This window comes from Austrofundulus limnaeus, unplaced genomic scaffold, assembly GCF_001266775.1.
Source record: "Austrofundulus limnaeus strain Quisiro unplaced genomic scaffold, Austrofundulus_limnaeus-1.0 Scaffold2106, whole genome shotgun sequence".
NCBI lineage: Eukaryota > Metazoa > Chordata > Actinopteri > Cyprinodontiformes > Rivulidae > Austrofundulus > Austrofundulus limnaeus.
The window spans coordinates 10,634-31,208 of record NW_013954508.1 but is presented as its reverse complement, the minus strand read 5'-3'; the positions used below and the strand labels follow the sequence as shown (position 1 = coordinate 31,208).

General features: G+C 42.7%; 2 protein-coding genes across 3 annotated transcripts; one reads left to right on the top strand and one right to left on the bottom strand.

Moving 5' to 3' along the window:
* The first annotated feature begins 1,012 nt into the window (after positions 1-1,012).
* On the top strand, positions 1,013-10,944 carry usp49 (ubiquitin specific peptidase 49). Of its 2 annotated transcripts, none has more exons than XM_014034414.1 (7): positions 1,013-1,101; positions 2,569-2,673; positions 2,763-4,222; positions 5,545-5,752; positions 8,986-9,094; positions 9,237-9,442; positions 9,521-10,944. In XM_014034414.1, exons 3-7 carry the CDS (start codon positions 2,828-2,830, stop codon positions 9,622-9,624), a joined length of 2,022 nt encoding a protein of 673 aa, XP_013889868.1. In that variant the 5' UTR covers positions 1,013-1,101; positions 2,569-2,673; positions 2,763-2,827; the 3' UTR covers positions 9,625-10,944. The 2 variants fall into 2 exon arrangements, with proteins under 2 accessions (XP_013889868.1, XP_013889869.1); XM_014034415.1 differs by lacking the exon at positions 1,013-1,101 and adding an exon at positions 1,602-1,674.
* Positions 10,945-11,471: 527 nt separating this feature from the next.
* On the bottom strand, positions 11,472-19,805 carry tmcc2 (transmembrane and coiled-coil domain family 2). Its single transcript, XM_014034417.1, has 5 exons — positions 19,496-19,805; positions 16,228-16,632; positions 14,877-15,493; positions 14,310-14,445; positions 11,472-12,579 (listed from the first exon to the last, which is right to left on the bottom strand). Exons 1-5 carry the CDS (start codon positions 19,496-19,498, stop codon positions 12,280-12,282), a joined length of 1,461 nt encoding a protein of 486 aa, XP_013889871.1. The 5' UTR covers positions 19,499-19,805; the 3' UTR covers positions 11,472-12,279.
* Positions 19,806-20,575: the final 770 nt, after the last annotated feature.

Below are 20,575 nucleotides of genomic sequence, written 5' to 3'. Positions count from 1 at the left end.
CACTTCCTGTTATTTCACATATAATTATCTCAACAACTGTCCATCTGAGCAATGTGAAATTCGTTTTGTAATGTGTTAATGCTTTCTTTCCAAAAATGCATTCACTTTAGAAAAGATTGATGTCACAGGCACTTTAAGTTTAAAACTGACTGCTAAGAACATTTCTGCTATAGTTAGATATTAATAAAACAACTGGTCTATTAGCAATATCTGAATACTTCAACCAAAAATACTTTGATTCATGAGTTTCTGCCAGTTTTAATCTTTTTGTCATTTGTGTTTATTTTGAAATTGGTCATAAATTTAATTTCACTTGGCATTAAAAAGTCTTAAAAGGTCTTAAATTTAGCTTGCCTTAAACTGTAGGAACCCTGTTTTAGCTCCAAATATTCTCTTTAAAACTAAAAGTGAAGGCTTTTGTCATAAAACATTCTGGATAAATAAAACATGACCACTGGAATCTTCCGCTGCTCATAGTTCAAGTATTTGCAAGATCTGACTTAAAGGTTTTGCATAGCCATCTTATTATCTTAATTTAATTAGAAGTCAGGGAGTGAGAGACAAGTGTGTGGTTACCAATATGAGCCACTGGCTGCAGCTTTAACATTACACTTCTTGATACAGTTACATCAACAATCTAATAATGGATTATTATAAAGTTTGATTAGATTTTTGACCACTTGTACCCTTTCAAATTTCTTGAGATTTTATAGTTATAATAAAACTTCCGGATTTTTGTAAGAAATCCAGCAGCAGTGGCTCCTAATCCTCTTCTTTTCCCACTTCAGCTCCTCGTGCAGTTTAAACGTGTGCACCGGGGTCGGGAGCCGACGGACACCCGTTCCCCTCGGCTCCGGCTCGCAGCCCAGCCTCGGTTATTGTTCCATGTGGCCTCAGTGGGTGGACGGTCGGACGGTCCATCRTGCCGCCTGTTGTTCAGCCCCTGAGCCAATGAGAGGCCGGCTCCCGCTCGGTCTCGGACCAATGAGAGCAGCGGTCTGGGCTCGGATAGAGTTGGGTTGTTCAATCTGCGAGGAGGACAACAAGCTCTCATCAGAGTGCACCGGATGGATGGATAGAGCAGGATGAACACAAGCGATGGTAAAAATCACCTTAGCCTTTTCTGGTTTAAAGATGCGGGAACTGAGCGCTGCCGAGCCGAGAGGCCCGGTGCCTGCAGCCGGCTCCGCGTGCTGAATGTCACCGGGGAGTTTTTTTTAAGCGATTAGCGGCGCAGTTCGCTCACGAGCTAAACCTTTTAGTTAGCGAACAACAACAAGCATTAGGTTAACTTCGATTGTCTGTGGGGGGAAAGCGGTAGCGATGTAGCTAACGCAAGTTACGGAGCTAACAAAACAAGTAATGGCTAACTCGAGCTAAGCAAACGAGCGTGTTTAACAGGGTGCGTTTTATATTAGACGCGGCATAAAGAGGGCTCAGCGGGGCTAACCCCCTCTGAGCAGAGCCGCTGTTAGCTTAACGCTTAGCGGCGTTAGCTGACTTACTGCCCGCTGGGCTGCCTCGACCCAACAAAGTTGGTGGAGGTTCCAGGAGAGAGTGGCTCTGTGTTCTTTGTTCTGGCTGAACATGGTGATGGTGGGGGAGCTTAGCACGGCGTGAGAAGCCAGCCTGGCTGAGCCACAATCGCAGACATTAAACCACGCACARGCAGAGGTAACATTTATTATATACAAAGATTAAATATCAGATCGTGGTCGGTTAGCATGCAGGAGCAGCACAACAACKGGATTAGAAGGTGCAGCTAACAAGAAACCAGTTGCACCGACCTGAGAGTTGTCACAGCTTTGAGAGGAAAATCAAGAAAATTCAGCGTGAAATAGAAACAATCCAAACAGACGATCATTCTTTATTACATCAACACTCCTTTCAGAAACTTTTATAGTTTTAATGATGTATCATAGCAGTACTAATACAAGTGCTGAAGTAAAAGTACCAACACAACAATGTAAAGAATCTTCATTCTAAGCAGAGGAATTTGCAGCACCAGGTCTGCTGCTCAAGAGCATCACTCTGCATCCATAATACTTTAATATGATTAACACTGAAAAACAATCAAAGGGATTAACAAGCTTTATAGTATTGCTACCTTTTTTAGCAGTTTTGTGTGTTGAAGCACCAAATGCAGGTTAAATATGATGAAAAGATGAATAAAGAAGGAAAAACTAAGTTCTGATACAGAAACTACATCATAGTTTGTATGTTTTTATGTTTGGGTAGTAAATTGTGACATTTTGTGAAGTGCAAAAACTTTACAAACAAAACTTGCTTTTTTGTCTGTAACTGGATGTGCTGGTTTGAGTTTTAGCAGTCAAATCACAATCCTCAAATTTTCCCTTTTAGTTAAGTTAGTTAAAACTAAGTAACTTACTGTTTGGTTAAATATTCTTTAAACTTTTTTTCAGACTTTTAGACTGTCCTAAATATTCTTGGTGAAGTTTGATGTGTTGTCAACAGAGGTGCTTTGCTTGTGCAGAGCTATTTTACACTATWTACTGTCGTCTTGTTCGTTTTAGCTAATTAGTCTTAAATGACTTCTTTGTTTCTCAGACTCGTCTTGTTGGTGCTGGTGGTGACTGTGGGCAGAATCTGAGTTCAGTTCTGAAGATGATGTGATGTTTTGACTCCAACCGGATCAAGCAGAGTACTTGTACAGTCAGTATATAATATACCGTTAAAAACATTTATGTAACTGGTGTTATTAGCTCCTAAACTTGCTTTGTGTTTGTAACTGTTCCCCTCAGAATGAGTCGCTGCTCGGCGGCAGGACGTGTGTCCTTTCACTGAGGCCACATGTGTATCTGGAGAGATGGACCGCTGTAAGCACGTGGGACGCCTTCGTCTGGGCCAAGACCATTCCATTCTCAATCCACAGAAATGGCACTGTGTGGAGTGCAGCACCACGGATTCGGTGTGGGCCTGCCTCAAGTGCTCCCACGTGGCCTGTGGGCGCTTCATAGAGGAGCACTCGCTCAAACACTTTCAGGAGTCCCAACACCCGCTGGCTATGGAGGTGCGGGAGCTGGATGTCTTCTGCTTTGCTTGTGGAGACTATGTACTCAATGACAACGCAGAGGGAGACCTCAAGCTCCTCAGAGGGGCCCTCTCTACGGTTCGGGGCCCGGGCAGGCGGTCACTGCGCTCGTCCACCGGAGCTGGCGAAGGCGGGCTACAGCCCGCCATGCTGCTGGCTCTGCGCCACAGGAGGAAAACGCTCCTGAGGAAGACGTTTCAGACGTGGTTAGGCAAACACCAAGAGCTTCAGAATGAGCGCGAGGAGAAACTGGAGGAGGCCAGGAGACAAAAGAAGGAGGTAAAAAGGAGGCTTATGGAGGAACTCGTCAGTGTTCCTCCCAGAAAGAGCGCCAGGCTTCTCACTCAGGCGCCACGTTCGACCGTCACGCTCATTCCTCGCAAATTTCGCGACCCGCCAGAACGCCTACCTCCTCCCGCTCCTCCCAGGAAGCCTTCGATTCTCACCCTGCCCCGCAAGGCTCCTCCGAACGGCAGAGCRGCCAAACGGAGGCGGTACTACTCCCCGCACGCTGTGACGCAGAGGAGACCCGCTCCGGGTGTGACCGGTCTGCGCAACCTGGGGAACACGTGCTACATGAACTCGATCCTGCAGGTGCTGAGCCACCTGCAGAAATTCAGGGAGTGTTTTCTAACGTTGGACCTGTGTGAGACTGAGGAGCTGCTGGCCAAAACCAACCACTCCCAGGCCCTGAAGGGCGTGACAGGAGGGGTCGTCAGTGGTGGAAACACGCCGCTGTCGGAGTTCCCACTGGGACGCGTGGGGAAGGCGGGCTGCTTGAATTTGCCAGTGGGCAAAAAAGAAAGCGTCCCGCCCTCCCCGCAGGCCGCAGAGTTGGTCCAGCCCAAGGAGTCTCGCTGCTCCACTCGCCAGCAAATGTCTCTGTGCCACGAGTTGCACACYCTTTTCAGGGTCATGTGGTCGGGCCGGTGGTCTTTGGTGTCTCCCTTCGCCATGCTGAACTCGGTGTGGAACCTCATCCCGGCGTTCCGCGGTTACGACCAGCAAGACGCCCAGGAGTTCCTGTGTGAGCTGCTGGACAAGGTGCAGCAGGAGCTGGACACGGAGGGCTCCAAACGGCGGATAGTCATCCCCATCACAAAGAGGAAGCTGTCCAAGCAAGTGCTAAAGGTTCTCAACACCATCTTTCACGGTCAGCTCCTCAGCCAGGTGAGACGCTGATTATCTCAACCAAAATCCAATTAATACTCATTAAACTTTCAGATATTTTTCTTTTATTTCTTTTATATTTTTACCCACCTGCCTAACTTCATTTGAACATTTTAACAGTGAAATGTGATTAAAGAGCTTCCATCTTTCCTGGCTTTATTATCTCTACGATAGTTCAGATCTTTTGAAGCTAGTTCTGCGAATGTAAAGAGTCAGCATCCTACCTGTTTCAGGCAGCTTATTGAACAACCTCACTTAGGAGTAATATTGAATAAATATCGAGCACGGCCAAAACCTAAAGTGAACTGTTTTTTTCTTAAAGCAACTTCTGTGTCAAACTTCTCATTTCTTTGTGCAAATGCTGTTTTATAAACCTTTCACATTTAAAATGTTTAAAGTATTCCTTTAACATGCTGCAACTTAATGAAACATGTCTCAGTCAGTGCGTTACCATTGACCATGAAAATGAAATTAGATGAAATTAGAATTTCGAAAATAAATTTGCTCAATGGAAACACGTCAATTTCGAAAAAAAATTACGTTTTTCGACAAAATGTTTTTGCGGTAGGATGAGGTGGTTTTTCAGCRGTATCGAAATTGGTGTTTTTCGCAAAACTGCAATGGAAACACTTTTTGCGCATCACGGGAGTCAAGTGATCAACAACCGGCTGTTTCTACTGGCGAAAAAGACAATGACGAAGAAGTTAACAGGAAGTAGAAYTAGTACTAATATCACAGAAGTAGTATAAAATAGTAAACTCATGACTACAATTTCCCAAAAACACAGCACACGTAGCCGCTCCCAAGTAGGGACTTGTCGCTGGAAAGCCTCGATAAAAAACGCTGACGTCTCCTCTGATGATGAGCGCTAGTGTGGTGGTAGCAATATGCTATGTGTTTACATCCATTGCCACCATGTTTGTAATGACTTATCGCGAGAACAAACGTATTCACGCGTGACTTTAAAAGCATTTCTTACTTAATGGAAACACCTCATTAGCAAAACTGTTTTTTCGACATTAACAGAATATCGACAAAGTTTTGCGCACATTTGCAATGGAAACGCAGCTGTTGAACAGCATCTCATTGCTGCTATTATTCATCATTGTAGTGATTATAAAATTATTTTATAATGAATTCACAAACCTTTCAGGTAAAAGGGAACTTATAGTTGAGTTTTTCAGTTCACATTTTCTGTCAAAATCCTGCAGCTTGATTTGGAAATAAATTAAATGCCATATGTTTTTGCTGTTTTCACAGACTCTCCTCCCATTTTCAAATAAATGACAACCCTTCTTATTTTCCTCCTCTGTTTTCCGTAGGTGACGTGTTTGTCGTGTAAGCACAAGTCCAACACGGTCGAGCCGTTCTGGGATTTATCTTTGGAGTTTCCAGAGCGATACCACAGTACCAACAAAGGCTCGGGCTCTACAGCTTACCAGCGGAGCTGCACCCTTGTGGAAATGCTGTCCAAGTTTACAGAGATGGAGGCTCTGGAGGGTAACATCTACGCCTGCAACCACTGCAACAGTGAGTACAAACCTGCATCGCCCGTTCAGTTTTACCAACGAGMGACTGAACTATGTATTTCTGCTCACTTTGATATTCAGAAAGGTTTCTCATTCAACTTGAAAGCTTCATTAATTGATCTTTAACGCGTTAATTTTTGATGAAGCGTTTACCTGAAGCTTCAGTATACATAAACAAGTAGGTCTATAAATTATTAAGAGCAAATATTAAGATCAAAGTGAAAGTCTTTAGAAGAAAGGCAAATATTTAGCATTTTATGTTTTTTTTAGTTTTCTATTTAGAAGGGAAAACAGCTGCTTTTCTTAAAACCAAAAACTTATTTAGAAGTCTTTTGTAAAACTTGTTAACATATTCCTAACAGTTCTGTTTCTGAGTAAAGTTAGACTAGTTTCCTAACAGTATTCTTGAAGTCTCCAGGATGTGAGGTAAGCTTCGTGGTGTTCTTAGCTTTCTGACATGAGTCACTGGGCCACGCAGGTCGATCACTGGAGGTTGGAGCACGTTCAGAAAAATGTGTGACAGTTTTTCTCTCAAACTACTCACAGGGTCATTGTGGGCATCTCCTGCTCGTCTCAAGAGAACTAGAGCTGTAGTTTGACAACATCCTCAGCATGATGGGTGAGGGCATGGAGAGGGAGCCCTGTCAAGCTTGCAGGTGTCATCTGCCCCTTTTTTAATGTGGAGAGAGCCTGGACACCATGAGGGAGTAAACAACAGTATCCTCCTTCATGGCAGATTGAGCGAGCCAGTGACCATCCAGCAACATCTGGAGTGAAGATGGGTCCTCCTGCCAGAGGTTCAGTTATCACTGACTAAAGGACATGAACGTCCTGTAAACCAGGATTTCCCACCCAAAACCCACCCACTCTATCTCCACTGAGTTTTAATATTTGGTGATTAAAACTGATTGAAACCTTCAGCCTGTTCTGTTGGGCAACATTAGTGACGCAAAACTAATATTAACACAGTCGCATAACTAGCCTGGTTTAAACCAGACCCTGTTCTTCACTTTGCTTCGTTCAAGMGTCTGGACTTGATGCATAGAGAATCAATTTCTTGCAGGAGGCGTGGCCTCTGCTGAAGTTTAAAACGATTGGATCAGTTGGCTGCGACGTATGTCGCTGTGGAGGAGGCTAAGCTAAGAAGCTAACCGGAAATCGCGTGTGCTATAAACAACCCTACTGAGAGGAGAAATATACRGAGCCAAACGAGACGACTGTAAATGAGAGCTGCTGCTTTGTCAGACAAATTTAATTTAATTTGGAAGCCTTATCAACACAGACTGACTTCATTCACTTCCTCCACTGCTGTATGCTAAAATAACCAGCAGACACTGCGCAGAAAATCAACGTTCTGTTCTCTGATTGGCCCAGCTAAAAATCTGCCAGCGAAATCCATCTCAATGGGAGAAGTCCCAGACGGAGCAGTGAAGGGAAACTAGAATTGAGCGGAGCTGCGTAGGAAGGCAAGGGCCAGGGTATCGCATAACACAACTGTAATGAAAGAAAATATTGTTAGGCGTGTTCGTTTACCATTTTATGTGCTTGAACCACACTGGAAATGTACCAATGCATGGAAATTGAATAGAAGAGTTCATACAACCCACACACACAGAGCTGCTCGGTCTGAAGGTGATTTATTAACCAGCGTTCAGGCCTCGTTTTACGGCAGTTCATTCAATATAACAGGATGGACAGGACGTGACTCCGCCTATTTTATTGCATCATCAGGAAGGGTTCCTCACAGCGCTGAAGCCATGTCCTCCGACAGAAATAATCTAACTTAATGAAGATTAACGGTTCAGTTATGTGTTGAATCTGTGTTCAGGTGTGTATCTACAGAAAATCATCAATTTACGCAAAATAATCACATTTAACAGATATTACAGTTCTTCTAATAATAAGACTACACCATGTGTAGTGRAATTAAGATCAGTATATAAGCAAACCCCAATAAATTTCTTCAGTTGCATGCCAAATAATAATAATAAGCTTTTTTTTTCTTTAATTAGAAATCAAAATTCCATACTTTCATTAATCAGGGTTCCCACGGGTCCTTGAAATCCTTGAAAGTTTGTGAATTTGAAAAAAAAATTCTCGACGGCCCTGGAAAGTTTGTGAAAACAGCCAAAAATTACACTTGTCCTTGAATGTTTTTTGGGGATTGAAATTCTCTATTCACACGACTGATTTTCATCATCTTTTAAAAAAATAAATTCTAAAATAAAAAAGTGTACATTGGATAACAACGTACACAACAATGTGATAACTCAGGATTACGGTAAACTGACATCATTGTTTRTGACTCAACAACTTCTATGTTGTTCAGTTTTTCATTGAATTTACATGATATTAAAKCTGTTTACTGGTGACATTCTGCGGTAGCAGTAGGTCATTGCCGTTGCGTGTGGTTCTTTAATTTGAGGAAATTGGTACTGGAAAATCCTTGAAAGTTCCTTGAATTTGATGTTGACCAGGGTGTGGGAACCCTGATTAAGTTTCTTCCAGTTATTCATGGTCAACAAGTCCAGAAGGAAAACCCTGCAACTCTCTCCTGCTCCTCCTCTGAGATCCCAAGGCGTTCCCTGGTTGGAGAGGATCTGTAATCCCTCTTCCCTCCCTGGAAGTCATAATTAGGGCTATGGCATATTTAATGTGAAATTCAATTCTAAAACTTTAATTTTACAAAAGGATAACTTTATTAAAGTGAGATTCTATGATTTAAACATAATTTTTTTTTCCCCTTGGTAAATACCTTTTTAAATACCTTGCAGAAATAATTTAATGTTCTACTGAACCACAGCTATTTATTATATTAATAAAAGTGAAATAACAGCCATTATTTTTTTATTTCTGTAGCTGTTTATTTGTTAAATTATTTTTCAGTCACTTTTTAGGTAAACAAAAAATTGTGATTGGACGATATGAGAAAATTAATCATGATCTTTTTTTTTTCTTTTTTTTTTTTGCTATATCGCCCAGCCCAAGTCATAATTATACATTTTATACAGTTTAAATGCGTGGCTCTAACTTTTTTTAAATTGTTTTGTTGGAGGGAACAGTTTAAAACTGCTGCTGGGAGCTACTCTCTCTCTTTGTCATTTTTTGTTTAATAAAGACGTTAGAAGCGTTTTGGCTAGTAACGTCTGTTTCATTGAAGCAAAGCGTCTCATGAGTAACGTAGGTTAGTTTTTGACTGTGGAGGTACTCACRATCTGCTGTTCTTTGTTGCAGAAAGAAGAAGAAAATCATCCCACAAACCCCTGGTTCTGTCAGAAGCATGTAAGCAGCTTCTGATCTACCGTTTACCTCAGGTTCTACGGCTACACCTCAAACGCTTCAGGCAAGTTGCTCTACGTCTGTGCCTTTGATCAAACTGCCTTCAAATTCATAACTTTTAATCGTCCTTGTTCTTAGAGTGCAGGAGTGTAGRGTTTTTTGTCCCGAGGTTCATGAATCCTCCTCCTCCCCTCTCTGTTCTGCAGATGGTCGGGCCGGAACCACAGAGAGAAAATCGGCGTCCACGTGGCCTTCGACCAGGTTCTGAACATCAAACCGTACTGCTGCACAGACTCAGGTCACTCCGTCCACAGAGGAGGCTACACCTACGATCTGTCTGCTGTGGTTATGCATCATGGGAAAGGCTTCGGCTCAGGGCATTACACCGCATACTGCTACAACACCGAAGGAGGTGAGGAGCACGTTTCACCTGTAGAACCATCCGGCTGCGCTCGATGCTTAACCTTGGTTTTAACCTTGTCGTCCTCAGGTTTCTGGGTCCACTGTAACGACTCTGAGATGAAGGTTTGCAGTGTGGAGGAGGTGTGCAACACTCAGGCCTATATTCTCTTCTACACCCAGAGGTCTGCTTAGGTACCTCTCTCGCTGTGATGTTGACTCGGACTGAGGGCTGCATTAATGAAAATGTTATCAGATCTTTTCCCAGATGTCACTTTAAAACGATTAACTGAAAGGAGAAAAAAATGGTTGCGGAGGGAAAACCACGTTTCTTGTCGAGGTTTCAGCAGCTTAATCCAGATAAGAAGCGTAGTGGTGAGTAATGAGCTGGAAACTGTGTCTGACGTTTCAGCAAGAGCCTTTTCCATAAATGAGGCTTCAGGGATCCCAGCTAGTGGGACCAGGGTTCGTTTGTTTTTGTTTTATGGCCTGAAGACTGTGGGAGCAGGTCCATGTCTGTCCTGCTGAACGCCAAGTTTGTGTGTCCATGATTTTCAAACAGCCGTCAGGCTTTCTCCTGAGACAGCATTTTACACTCGAAGGCAACACGGAGTCTGGAGTTTGAAACGTTTGCTTTCTATCTTTCACCGTAACGTTTGATCTRGGTGCTTCACATTCAAACGGTCCACGAGGAATCTGATCGTCAGACTAAATTCCAAACTCTGTGTTGCTTTTAATTCAGCCTTTTTTTATAATCTTGTGACATGTCAGATATTCGAACATTCACGACTCATCCCCGTGTCGTTTGTGTTTCGTCTTTTCTTCTCCAACATACTGCTGTGACTGGATACTGTGTCTTAGACTCGAGACTCTCAGTGAACATAAATATTGTTTTATTTTTTTTAATTTTTATTTTTTTTGTAGCCATTTTGTTTTAATTCCATGAAAAAGAGGCAAAAAAGTGTGCAGTTCAGATGTGTGACGGGAGGCTGCAGTTTGGTACTGCTGTATGATGGGGATTAATGAAATTAGCAGCTGGTCCTGTGGTGGTGACTCCTCCCCGACCCGCAGGAGACGAGAAACGAGCATATTAAAGAATGTGTTTTTTGCTAGGGGGGGACTCGGAGCACCCATTTCTTAAGTTGAGCACCTGAAAGCAATATATTGTACGTKTCTCATGTCGACTGAAAATTAGGATCAAATCAGGAATTCTTCTGCTTGTGATACGATGTTCTTTTCTACTCTGCCGTTTTTACCAAGGTCTTTAGAATTTGCTAGGTAATCGAGAATAATGTTGTGTTTGATACGAGTCAAACGCAAAACACATTTTGTGAACTCTGTGAAAGTCGGAACAATCTAATGACGATGAATGTCTTACTTTATAGAGGTCAGCCGAGGCCACGCCGCTGGCCCCGATGCCCTCGGGTTCTGTCTTGTACTGTAAGAATACCTGTCAAAAATGTATTGTTCGTTTAGGTTTTGCCTGACAGTAATTATTAAAAAGACAACAAACTCCTCTGACTATTTTTGGATTTGTTTTTAAGTGATTTCGTTCGTCTAAAACACAAGGCGGTGCTTTTATTATTTGGCAAAACAAGAAGTTTGTTCAAAATAATTTCCAGATACAGTCAGGGCTATTCAACCGGTGGCTCATGGGCCACATCCAGCCCACATGTAACTTAATTCCGGCCCACAAATGACTTTATTAGTTTTAAGAACATAATAGTGTTGAAGGAGCTCCACAGGAATCAGAATACTCACATATCCTGAAGCAAAGAGATAAAATAAAGCACTAAATCCTGTCTTTTTGCTTTTAGTTGAATAGCCTTGGTGTAAGTGTGGCTATTTAACAAAAAAAATTGATCCCGTTTGTCTTCACACCAGATAAGAGGTTATTTTTCATTCAGTCAATTAAAGATCCAAACCTTTCTTATAATAAATACATTAATTAACAAAGTTAAAAAGTTAATTGCAGCTTTAAAATGTTTTCATTCAGAAGCTTTTTTTTTCTGTAAAGCTTCAAGGACGATTCAGACATAAAGTTGCTGTAATATATGAAATCATTTATTTCTTACATGGTTTTAATAAAACAGCAATAATTGTTTTTGCAAACTGGATATGGACTTCGACATGCCTGACGTGTTTGTGAGTTCTAAAAGTAAGGGTTCTGAAACATCTGGACAGAACGAACAACTTATTTCCTTTGTGAGATTTTACACGTTTCTGTTTCAAGTAAATTAAAAGAAAAAAGCCTAGAAGTACACCAGAACAGGATGTGATGAAAAGCAGGAGTGACACAAAGTAGGGATACAACATATCTTCACTTTTTTTTTTTTTTTTTTTTGCTGTTGTTGTTTCCTTATTTAAAAAAAAAAACTTCTGAAGATTCTTCTGTTTTTTGTCATTAATGAAATGTTAACTCATGCCAGCTGGATGCATCTCAGTGCAAATATGAAGACATGCATGAGCACGACATTCATGGGAAAAACAAACACTTCTGCTTGAATAAGCTATAGCTTCAACATGAAGATAATAGCAAGCTTGATTAGTGTTCTACAGTCATCTGAAGTTGCTTTAGTATCATAAATAATTAGAAAAACAAGGATTTGTTGCAAGAAATTCTCRTTTTTTTTTGTTTTTGGTGATAGCAATGCAGTAGATTTGTCCTCCACATCAGAAGATTTGGATGAGATGAAGTGATGTTTTTWTGTTTTGTTTTGTTTATAGGCAAGCAGACAAGTTCAGTTTTGTTGTGGAAACGCCTTTTTTAAAGGAGATTCAGTCCATGTTTAGGGACCAAGTACGCCCAGGTTTTACCCTGCTTCAGTTTGGTCCTTCAGTGCTGATGATTCAACTGGGCAGTAACCACGGCTCCACAAAGTCCCAGTGCTTCCACAGGATGAAGAGGAGCAGGGTCAGCAGCACCGTGGCCCCGACCCGGGCTCGGGTCTTCATCAGCGGCGTGATGAAGTTGGCCAGGGTGGAGACGAAAACCAGGAGCACGGCCATGAGGGCCAGGATGACGTTGATGAGCTTCCCCAGGAGGGCTCGAGCGTTGGCGTTCTCCACCCCCTCCAGCTGAACCACCTGCTGCTGCTGCTGCTGAAGCTCCAGTTTGGTGATGCGGGTCAAACACGACTCCACGGCTTCCTGCGGGGAGAAATCACGAGGTTAGTCCATTTCCACCAGTTTCTGTTAAAGGCGCAGACATCTAAAATCTTTGACTTTTACATTGTATTGTGTGTGAGAGCATATTTATTATTTTTTCATATTTGGATTTTTTTCTCGTCTGAAGTGCATCAGTTTATTTTTTCAGCGTGACTAAGTTCTGCTGTTCGTTCTGAATGAATCATCCTCTGTATCTGAAAAGTGAAGCCAATACAGAGATGGTTTGTCTCCAACAGACCTTACAAAAAGTGAGAAAATTTCTTAAACAGTCCTTGAATTAGTTTATTATTTGGCTTTTTAAAAAATTTCTTGAAGCCTTTTTATTTTATTTATTTGGTCACTTTTTAAAATAACTCTTGAAGTGAGTTTATAAGGAGCTTAATCAGGGGGCATATTTTGCAAAATCAACTTTTTTCAGCTTTTTATCATGTTATGATGTCATTCCCTCGTCACAAACCAGACTTACTTTGACTTGTTTATTCCTGTTTGAGAAATCCTTGAATCTCCTGTGGTGGTCACATATTTACACTAGATAGGCAAATGTATTTTTGATGTATGCAGCATTTCATAACAACTGAAGTACAGTATGTGCCTGCAAAATACATAACATCCCCCCTTTAATGGCCCTCAAGTTCAGCACAATTACCATATAAACAGAAATAGCATTCAAATGTTTTAGATTTACCRGTTTTTCATAATTTGTCACCAAGGTAGTCAAACTATTTTTTAGATGGTTCTGGTGTTTGTCTGTTTGTGTTTAAGTCTCCATTAAATCATGTTTTTACTTATTCATCGCTTGAACATAAGCATCAAACACAACAATGACAAAGGTTTAGTTGAATTTAAGAGTTTCTTGTTTACAAAAGAACATTTAAACATCGGTGGCTCATTCTGCGCTCAGACCTTTTACAAATTTTGTGTTCGGTGAATCAAAATATTCATAAACATAACTGAGCTAAAGGTCGATTGACCGTTGTTTTTCACTGACTGAAGCCACTATTGATCTTTAGAAAGTACAGCTGTTTTATTTAGTCAAATTACTGGTTTCAAAATGAGAAAAAAAATTAAAGACTAGCATATACAAGTGGAGGAGTTTAAGTATCTGGATGTTTTGTTCACGAGTGATGGTATGGAGCGGGAATTGGATCGACGGATTGGGGCCTCATGCTCAGTAATGAGAGCYTTGCTTCGGTCAGTTGTGGTGAAGGAAGAGCTCAGTCGAAAGGCAAAGCTCTTGATTTACTGGTCTGTCTTTGTTCCAACCCTCACCAATGGTCATGAGGCTTGGATCATGACCGCAAGAACGAGATTCCGGATACAGGCGGCCGGAATGAGCTTCCTTCGTAGGGTGGCCGGGCTCAGCCTTAGAGAGAGGGTGAGGAGCTCGGAGTAGAACCGCTGCTCCTCCACATTGAAAGGAGTCAGTTGAGGTGTTTCGGGCATCTGATTAGGATGCTTCCTGGACGCCTCCCTTTAGAGGTGCTCCGGGCACGTCCCACTGGGAGGAGGCCCCGGGGAAGACCCAGGACTCGCTGGAGGGATTATGTATCCTCTCTGACCTGGGAACACCTAGGGTTCCCCAAGGATGAGTTGGAAAGTGTCACTGGGGAGAGAGAGATCTGGGTTTCTCTCCTGGACCTGTTGCCTCCATGACCCGACTACTGATAAACGGAAGAAAATGGAGATATATACTGTATCCAACCCGTTCTCACCTGAATGTCCCTTGCTCTCTCGTACGACTGGTAGGCGACTTTTTCCTCCATGCTGGCCAGCTCCTGTTTTAAATTGGTCATCTCGTTCTGGTGCAGCTCTGTCAGGTCGTTCAGCTGCTCCTCAAGTCTCTCGTACCTGAACAGACAGCGCAACAACAACAAAAAGTTTATTCAATGTCATGTAGTTAATTTCTCTTTACCTCAAAACGCTCTTCCAAAGTTATTTTTATCATCCAAGCTGACATTCTCAGTAAATGACGTTTCGTACAATAAATAAGTTTAGTTTGTGTTAATCRCAGAATCCCTGCTCCAATACCGACTCACTGTAATATTCAGTAATCCAGAGCTGAAAATAGTCTTCTGACAAGTGCTAAAACCTGTGCTGTACACATACTGTAGATCTGTTTTAAGTCGTACTTGAAATGAAAAGATTAATCCTCAAAGAGGAAAAAAGAGTTGATTTTGATCTTTCAGGATTTATTTATACTTTTTTTAATTGACCAATAACACGTTATCGTGCAGGTGGAAACCATTAGGATGGCAGGTGCATTGTGGGTAAATTAGCACCTGTATCTCTCCTCCTGCAGACACTGCGTCATGTAGGAGTAGTCGCTCTGCAGCTGGCCCTTCATGTCCTCAATGCTGTCCTCCATTTGCGTTTGGCCGGCTTTGATCTCCTGCAGGCCCTCCAGCAGGGAGTCCCACGAGCTGGGCATGTGATGGTGGTGATGGTGGTGCCCGTCCAGTCGGGGGCTCCCCATCGTCGGCCCTAACAGTCCCCCCACCCCACCGGCCCCACCCGAGTTGCTGCCCACGCCGGAGCCGGACGTCGCGCTGGAGCACTCGTCGTCGCTGCCGTACTTGGGGCTGGACACCAAGGTGGCGCTCCCACTCAGAGCCCGGGGCGTGGGGGTGTCCTCAGAGTGGCCCCCGACCCCGTCCTCGAGAGTGTCCTTTAGGTGGGCGATGTTATCCGCGCTGCCGAACTTGTTTCGGATCAGGCTGGCGAACTCCCTCGGCTTCGAGACCACGGCTGTGTGAGTGAGGGCCGACACGCCACCTTTGACCCCTTCCACCACTCCGCCTCCGAAACCGCTGATCCCGGCACGAACGTTGGCTCCCACGTCCTTTAACCCCTGCTGCATGTCCCGCAGGACATCCTTGGGTTGTCGGGCCGGTCCATTCTGCGGAGAGGTGAGAGAAACGACAGCAGTGATGAGTTTAGAAGACAAAACTGAGGAAGACTCGGACCTGTAGGATAAATCTTGTACCAGCAGGAATAATTTGAATTGAATAGAAAGCCAGRTATTTTATTGCAGTGATTAATTTTACCTACCGTATATGTAGAAAATGTTACATTTACATCCCATCATGGATCACATATTGATCAGATGCTGCTGCTGACTGATCTATGATGTGATGTAAATGTAACATTTTCTACATACATGGTAACATTAATCACTGCAATAAAATAACTTTGTCTGTTTTTGTCACTTTTACGGTGGATTGCATCAACTCTGTTACATTACAGAAGGGAAACTTCACCAAAGTGAAACATAAATCTGTGGATCTGTGTTTGATTACCCTGCCTGGCTTTCTCAAGGACCAGGATGTGACACAAAAATCTGAATTTTAGAACTGAAAGTGAATTATGGGACTAAAAGTGAAAGTAATCAAACTGAATTTTTAATAAACCAAAACACAGTTTCAAAGCAAATTAATTCAAATTCAAAACTTTAAATTCAGTTTCAATTTAGTGAAATTTATTTTCAAACCAATGCATTCAATTTCAAATTATGCACAGTCAGATTCAATCTGAGCAATTCAAATTCAATTCCTGCTGGCACAAGATTTATCTCATATGGACCATCCATGGACACAGCTGTCCCCCTTCCCCTCACATGATGCACTTGCTCACCTGCTCGATCTCCTTCAGCTTCTTGTGATAGTGCTCTAGTTTCTTGTGTAAGTGTGCGATGGTCTGTGCGGACTTCTGGTTCTTCTTCTCGAACACCTGCTTGATCCTGGACGCCTGCTGTTTGTCTGCGTTGTGGGCCAACTTCAGGTACTCGGCCACATTGTCGTCCCGGGCCTCTTGCTCCACACGGATCTGCTCTGTGACCTTCAGGATCTTCTGCTGCAGGTGCTCCAGGGCTGCGCGRGTCCGCTGCGGCTCACCGGTCCCCAAACCCTCCGCTCCTGCAACCCCGCCTGCCGCCGCCGCCACCGCCGCCGCCGCTCCGTCCGAACTGATGTTGCTGTCAGAGCCGCCATGGCTGGTGGTCGAAGGTAGGCCTAGAGTTGCCACCTCACTCTTGTCCAGCTGAGGGGACAAATAGACAGTTAGAGGGGTACAGCTCAAGCAGATGGATTCATGTGTGAACTAAAATCTACAAAAAACAAAACAAAAGAAAGAAAATGGACCACATATTAGATGTACTGTGCAAAAGTTTCAAACCACTTCTAATTTGATTCATAGCTATTTCCAATATTCAAGGTCAGCATTCAACTGTTGTTTTGGTCCTCCTCTACATTTAGGCTAAAATTAATGGAATAAATGAAAACTAAGGCAAAAATTCTTCTAGTTTCAAAAAAAAATAAATACAATTTAGATTGAGAAAAATAAGAATTACAATTAATCATAATTCAAATGAGTCAAACTAAAAGTATGACAAAATGAAGAAATAGGATGAACATAAAACTTGACAAATTTGTGAATAATTTGACTAAAAACCAAACTTACAATATGAGTCATGCAGGTATAAAGGTTGTTCRACATGCGAAGAAAGTATCTATTATATGTTCACGAGTTTTATTGTAATTTAAACATTATTTCAAGACACTATACTACCCCTTCTGATAAAGAACCTCTTAGTGCCTAAAAGGGGTTAATTTCAAAAACTCAGTGTTTCTGCTCTGAGAGTGCACAGAGCAGCATTAATTAGATGATCCATAATTACACTGCTTCCTTTCCCAGAACGGCCCGATAACCTCGGCTCGCAAACGAGTTGCTCTGAAACGCTTGCCTAAAAACGCACTGTGGCTGCAAAATGTGCATTTAAAGGTACTCACTGCAAACCATGAAATCAAACACATAAAGATTGAACTAGATCAAATGGGTAAGTTTGAATTAGTTGACCCTAGTAGTTTTCCAGATYCGTTGATATTAGGACTGCATCYACACAGAAAATTCACGATTCGGTTCGGTTCAATACTTTAGTCTCACAGTTCGATATTTTGTCGATACATAAAAGAGAAATTTCCCATGCCCTTTTAAAATTGTAATTTATTTAAATTAAGTATGAACATTTGTTCAACCTCAAAAGTACAGTTTTTAAATTAAATGTTGCTGAAACAGCAAGTTTCTCAGTGGATCTGCACTCAAAACTGCAGCCTAGGTGGAGTAGTCGAACACAGATCCACTGATCCTTCAACACAGAGCATCTTCAGAAGACAAGTTGATAAAGTCAATTTTAAAAATCAGTATTGTTCCATACGGTTTGATACGGGTACATGTATTGTTGCACCCCTATTACGTATATATATTAAATGTTGCTGAAACAACAAGTTTCTCAGTGGATCTGCACTCAAAACTGCAGCCTAGGTGGAGTAGTCGAACACAGATCCACCGATCCTTCAACACAGAGCATCTTCAGAAGACAAGCTGATAAAATAAATTTTAAAAATCAGTATTGTTCGATACAAGTGTGTAGGGCATTAGTGRCTACATACTTCTCAAACATTAGGTTATGAGGGAAATCACGAATTCTTTCTGTGGGCAGAATAAACACTTCTCTGTATTGAACAGTTCAATACGGGAACATGTATTGTTGCATCCCTAGTTGATATGTATTRTGAAATGCAGGTACACACTTAATATAAACCAGGGGTAGGCAATCCTGGTCCTCAAGTGCAGCTGTCCTGCATGGTTTAGTTGTTTCCCTGCTCTAACYCACCTGATTCAGAGAGTGAATTYCCTTTTCCAAGTTCTGCAGAAGTCTGTTAATCACCATTCATTCAGATCAGGTGTGTTGGAGCAGAGAAACATYTAAAACATGCAGGACAGCGGCACTTGAGGACCAGGATTGCCAATCCCTGATATAAACAAAGCAATAGGCTGACTCCACAGAAAACGTGGAGGTATGAGTCATTGCATTAGGCTCAACAAATACGACAGACTRGGACAAGCGTAGAATCTCTGAGGAGACCTTCAGGTGACAAAATAAGATAAAAAATGTCAAGAATGCTGATCAAGTCTTCTATTTTATCAACAAATCTAAGTGTAAATATGTACCAACTCATCAAAACTGACAAAATTTTCATTCCCAAACAGTTCTTTTATTGAAGGCTGCCCTAATTTCAGGCTGATTTTGTAATAAAACGTATGTAAGTTGGCAATTTAATCTAAAGACATAACATTACGAGGTAAATATTTTTGCAGGTCAGGTTACTTTATGGTTATTTTTGACCTGTTTTCATGACTTTGCAGTTAGAAGCTTTAAAACCATGAGAATATGATGTAACTGATGCAAATCTGAAACKTCTTGGTGGTCTTTATGTTCCTAASAGATGGGGACAAATGATTGACCCTCTGAGGGGGGATTCCCTGTTGGATCTGTAGGTGACTTGRGGCTGGGAGGATGGACATTAATGACATTCCACCTGATGTCCAAACACTGTAATCAGATGAACATGAGCTGAGGCATGACACCACAACATCACACAGACCTGCTCTAAAATCCAAGCTGCGATGATTTACGCTTATTTTACTTGTGAGACTGACAAAGCAGGTTCTGATCACTTTACAAYAGAGGAAAATAGATGACTAGAGAGTCAGATCTTTTCAAGAAGCTCAGCAGTTGCTCGTAGTAGGGAGGTGGGGAGGGGGATGCATCTCAGCGTCACATATGGATGAAAACAGACAACAGAAAAACAACACAAAAAGGAGAAAAATAAAACCAGACATTTGAAAATGTCTTTTCTAAAAGCAGAGTTACGTCGAGGGTGGATCGGGGCTCCCGATGGTCGGAGGAGATGATGTCTGAGGCATGAAAACAACAGGACAGGGTWTGCTTTCTTCCCCCTGCCGGAGACACACTGTGGCATGGGAGACAGGACGATGGACATCAGCGAGACGTGGACACGTGAGGATGAAACACAGTGAAAAATCAAATCAGAAACGTTACCATACTGCTTTCAATCCAATATTTGCAGTGCCATCGCAAGTCTGTCTTCCAGGCCCATCCTCCTCCGCCTCTTCCTCCCTCTTCCTCCTCCTCCTCCTCTCTCTGTGCTCACCAAAAAGGAGCACCCCCCCTCCTCCTCTTCAAATACAGTATCTGAACCCCCCCCAGCCGCTGTCAGGCGGGCTATCACCTCTGTGGATCCTACTGCTCCATTGTTGATGCCATCGATATATGCAGCCTCACTCTCCCTCTCCCTCTGTCCCTGATCTATTTTCCTCTCTTTCTCTCCCCCTCCTTTGTGTCATATGTTTCCTCCTCCACCCCCTCCCCCTGGATGGATGTGGGAGAGCTCAGGGACAGATGGGTGGAGGGTAGTGGGAGAGCTTGGCGCAGGCGTGCAGGTGCTCCTGTGTTATTATGGCAGAGAGGCTAAACGGGGAGGGAGGGAGTGGAGAGGGAAGGTTCCAGGCACAATACACACACATGCACACACACACACACACACACTTTAAGCCTTCATCGCACAGCCAGGCATGCACTGATGTGTTGCCAAAGTACACAGCAGCTCTGAGCAGTGATTCCCCCTTTCTTCACAGAAGAATGAAAGGATCCCAACAATCCGTGACTCTGTGTTTCTTTAACGTGCGGTGTTCCTGTTCAGGCTGGAGTGTCAGAGCGAGCGCTGCGGGGAGGGACGAGACGAGATGGAAACAAGCTTTCATCACAAGAGAGGAACTGGAGGTGTCGCTGTAAAGACATGTGAGTACTGTTGCTGCAGAAATAGTACGATCTTATTAAAGTGACAGAAATATGGAAAATGAAAATCTACTCAAATATCTTTTTAAGTAAAGTTATGCAGGAAGGTAATGAACAATCAACATCTTATCTGTCGTAGATAGCTCTTTGAACATATGCTCACTGCAGTCAGGGTCACTATAGTAGTGTTCATAGTCTGATGTGAGGATGTACACTCACCGGCCCCTTCATTAGATACACCACGCTAGTAACGGGTTGGACCCCCTTTTGCCTTCAGAACTGCCTCAATTCTTCGTGGCATAGATTCAACAAGGTGCTGGAAGC